The 4,188-nt window shown below is 44.3% G+C and overlaps 1 protein-coding gene across 1 annotated transcript in view; it reads left to right on the forward strand.

Moving 5' to 3' along the window:
* Positions 1-3,980: 3,980 nt before the first annotated feature.
* The window catches only part of NAF1 (nuclear assembly factor 1 ribonucleoprotein), a 38,714-nt gene continuing 38,506 nt past the window's right edge, over positions 3,981-4,188 (forward strand). The window contains exon 1 of the mRNA XM_024736027.1: positions 3,981-4,186. Within this exon, the coding sequence (XP_024591795.1) occupies positions 4,101-4,186 (86 nt within the window). The 5' untranslated portion in view covers positions 3,981-4,100. The remainder of the gene's footprint in view (positions 4,187-4,188) is intronic.

Genomic DNA, 4,188 nt, shown 5'->3' on the forward strand with positions numbered 1-4,188 from the left:
GAATTATTGGATGCAATAATTTTACATGCCACTTTAGCTTTTATTAAGATCTAAAAGCATTCTAAACGTCACTGTCTGGCGGCTACAGGAAATTACTTTGCTGGCATTTCCTCAAGGAATGCTGTCCTTAAAGGGACCAACCAGCAGCCAAGCCTCTGTCATGATTCAAAGGGATATTTCCCCAAATGAGAATTTTAAAAAACTGGCTAAAGAAGCCCAGCAATTGGCCTCAGAAAAGGAAAAACAGGGCTGGAAATTCAACAATCGTTGGTTTGATAAAAGAGAAAGCCCAAGTTTGGACCAAATAACAACCCGGTTCTAGCAGACACTCTAAAATTTCTACTCCTCCCTACCGTACGTGCCTTAACCCATCAGTCTACTGACAAAATGAGAGCCTTCATGAATCAGTGTTGGTGGGGAAACATTAACAAGGCTTCAAACAGTGCCTACCTCCTTGTCTCACTATCCAAAGTACAACTCGGGGAAGCATGTTCACACTGCTCTGGGGCATTTTAAACCACCTAATGGACAACCTGAGGTCTGGAAAATGGATTTCATATAACTTCCTCCTCTCATGGACATAAATATGTTTTAGTCATGGTGTGTGTGTTTTCACACTGCACTGAAGCCTTCCCTTGAAGACAGGCTACTGCTTCTTCTGCAGCTAAGATCCTTTTTATCCCTACCTGAGGAACTCCTCTCAAACTTTATAGTGATGGAGGAACCCATTGTACCAGCCAGGTACTTTGACAAGTCTGTGCTCTTTGGCCAGCTTTGCAGCACTTCCTTTAACTGCATTATTGGAAGACTCAACTGGCAAAATCTGTAGAGGTGCTAGAAATACCCTGGCCAAAAGCATTGCCCTTGGTCCTTTTTAATCTCAGATCCACCCTTTTTGGAACTCATAAACTCTCAGCTTTGAGGTTTGTCACAGATGCTCAATGCACTTGACTGCTGCTTCTTTTGACCCACAACGGATAAAAGGAGAGACACTCCGATATTACAAAGGCCTAATTGCTTCTATTAGAAATAACCATGTTTTGGTAGAGCAACCTTTTCACAGTGTGCCCTTGAGAGACAAAGACCCTAAGCATCATGATTTGTAAACTGGAGATTTTGTTTATTGGAAAAGACACCTCCCATAGAACTCTCTCCACCCTCACTGGAGACACCCCTACCTGGTACTGCTAACCAACTCTTGTGTCACCAAACTCCAAGGGATAGACTCTTGGTCACATGACACCTAAAGAAAGCGCTGGACCTTGACTGGACCTGTGCATCATCTGGTGACCTGAAAGTAAAGATCTCCTGCAACTGAAGCAGATGACGTCTGATGAGACAGCTTTCTCAAGACAGCCAGACCAAGGCTGTTGGAAGTTTGTCAGCAGACCTTTGATGATGACTTAGCACTTCAGATGATCTCCAGTGCCTATGCTCTTGATAACATATGGACTTCTCCCCCCTACCCCTCCTTGTTACTTGAATGTGACCTTAACAGGTTTCCAATCTGTGCACTTTCCCTCCAATGTGAGACACTACACCCAGGAAAGGTCCTTTCTGACACTGAGGGACAAAAAGTCAGTGAACCTAGAAAAACTAACTCTTGATCAATGATGCTTAGAGAGAGATCAAGAGAGGGAAATGTAAAAAATGTAATAAACAGAAAACTCAATTAAATAGAGTTGGGAGACCAGAAGGGGGATCTCTCACACCCTGTGACAACAGCAGAGCCCAGCAGGAAGAAGAAAGACTCCTCTTCTTTCTTGGCCAAGCCATGGATTCTTTATTACATCCCTCCCAACTTCCTTTTCCTCTCTATAAAAGCAGTCTCCTTCCCTTGCCATGCATATGGTTTGCCATGATTACAGACCCAGAACTGCAATTCTCTGCTGATCCTGAATAAACCCATCTTTGCTGGAGAAATATCAGTTCATTTGTTTCAGATCAACATCAATATGAAGTTCTTCTACTTTCTTAGATTCTTAGATTCCTGGTTCTATTTAAAAGTCCAGATCAAATGTCATACTTGTTGAAAAGTCTTCCTTCACTCTCCCATCACTTTCTCTCTCTTTCATATTCCTTTGGTACATCCCTCTTCTGTAGTACATGCTTGTACTATAATACATTTCTCTACTAAAGTACTTATGGCTTGCTTCCAACTTGTCTTTTTTACTAAACTGTTAGCCACTTAAGGGCAGGGACTGTGTTTTTCACCTTCCTGTATGCCCAGTTCATGACGCAGTGCATAGGCATGCTAGTAAGTAAATGATCACGGAGTGAACAACTAGGTATTTGAATTGTTCCCAAACCTATGCTTCTGGTCTTAGCCTTTCTATTCAACTCCATTCTCATATTTTCAAAGGGCTGCTGGCATTTTTCAATTGACTGTGTAGTTTTTCCTCAAACTCAACATCACAAACTCATTATGTTGTTCCAACTTCTCCATCTTTATCAGTAATACCAACTTCCTTCCAGTTTCCTTGTTAGACATTTTAGTGTACTTTGAGTCTTCTTCTGATGCTGAGGATTTCCTTTACTCTATTTCACTGACTCTAGCCTCTGTTCAGACTTTCATCACTCAATTCCTGGAAAAATACAAAACCTTTTTGGCTGGCTGGAGGGTATTCTGACTCAAATTACTTTTCTTCTTAAATTAATATGCATATCTCTGCAAGATCATCACTGAAGTATCATTTTATTCATGTCCATGTGTTGTTCTATTTATCAAATAGTTTTGTGAATGTGTATGACACATGCTATTCTCTTGCATAAAAACTTAATTAATGTTCACATGAACTAAATGAGATAGTATTTTTATCTCTATTTTATAGATAAGGAAAATGAAATTTAGGTATGTTAGACTCTCTGCCCAAAGTCAGTTACACCAACAAGGAAATGGTAGAGCTGAGATTTGAACACAGGTCTATTTAGCTGGGAACACTGAGCTCTGCTTAGTCACTGCATTAGAGAATAGTATCTCGAGTTTAAATTCCTGCCTCTTTTTGGAAGGTCTCCATGATACAGCCAATCAATCTTATTTAACTTCCTTTCACATTTCAAATATCTTTCTCGTTATCTCCTGTGCGTTGACCTTTTCACTTCAATTAAATTGTAAGCTCCAGAGACTATGCATTATTCTTGTCTTAATTTCTATGAAGGTCTAGTACTGTGGAGGGCACACAGTAAAACTCCGTGAATAATTGATAACGTCTTTGGTACAGTTCTCGGCACATATGCATGCTTAATCAGTGGTCACGACGATTATTATTTATTATTACTCGAGGGGTGGATGCATCAAGTTGAAGTCCTAACAGAAAACCAGAAAATTCTGATCTCTACCTCAATCCTAAGAACTTCTTCCTTGCCTTCCTTATGACCCAGAATTATGGTTTCTCAGGCCAAGTTAGTCATTTTAATTACATCCCACCCTTTCTGCGAAGAGGTATCAACTATAACATCAACCAGCAGCGACACTTTTTCCACGATTAGTGCTCTCTTTAAATTGGGAGCGCTTTGGAGGAAAAAAAAAATGGAAGAGTTGTCATCGTTTTGAGATGGATGGTCATCGTGCTTGCTGTCTATCCACGGCTGGAACTCCATTTAACTTTAAGGAAGTCTACTAGAAGTGCCTGCTCAAGGATTCCTGGCTCAAGTTTCTGATGTGTACGGTCTCGGCCCATCAGGCATCTCCCTGTCCTGTCATCCCTCCTACCAGTCTCCGCCTCCGCGGAATTGTCCCAGATCCTGCAGCAGCTGCAGGAAAGTCTCTCCATCCCTCTTTGCGGAGTGAGACGCACTTCCCAAGACGCAGGAAATTCGGCGGCTTTCGGACCCCGCGGTGCAGGCTGCAAAGGCCTGCGGCCCGGCCCCGGCCCCGGGGCCCGGCCCTGGCCCCGCCCCAGAGAACGCCGTCGCGTCTCGTTACGTCACGCGCTGCCGGAAGTGCGGCTGCGTGCACGGCGGGGGCACGTCTCCGGACGGCTCCGCGCGCTGTTCCGCGTGCAGCTCCCCGAGCAGCGCGGGAAGCGGACGCCGCTTCGTTGTCGCCTCCGCCGCCGAGGTGGTGTATCTCCCCGCGCGGGCGCCCCGAGCGCGGCGCCATGGAGGTGGTGGAGGCCGCCGCCGCTCAGCTGCAAACTCTGAAATTCGGTGGCGCCGGCGTCGGTGTTGACCAAGGTCTGGCCGTGC

This window comes from Neophocaena asiaeorientalis, unplaced genomic scaffold, assembly GCF_003031525.2.
Source record: "Neophocaena asiaeorientalis asiaeorientalis breed wild unplaced genomic scaffold, Neophocaena_asiaeorientalis_V1.1 scaffold7, whole genome shotgun sequence".
NCBI lineage: Eukaryota > Metazoa > Chordata > Mammalia > Artiodactyla > Phocoenidae > Neophocaena > Neophocaena asiaeorientalis.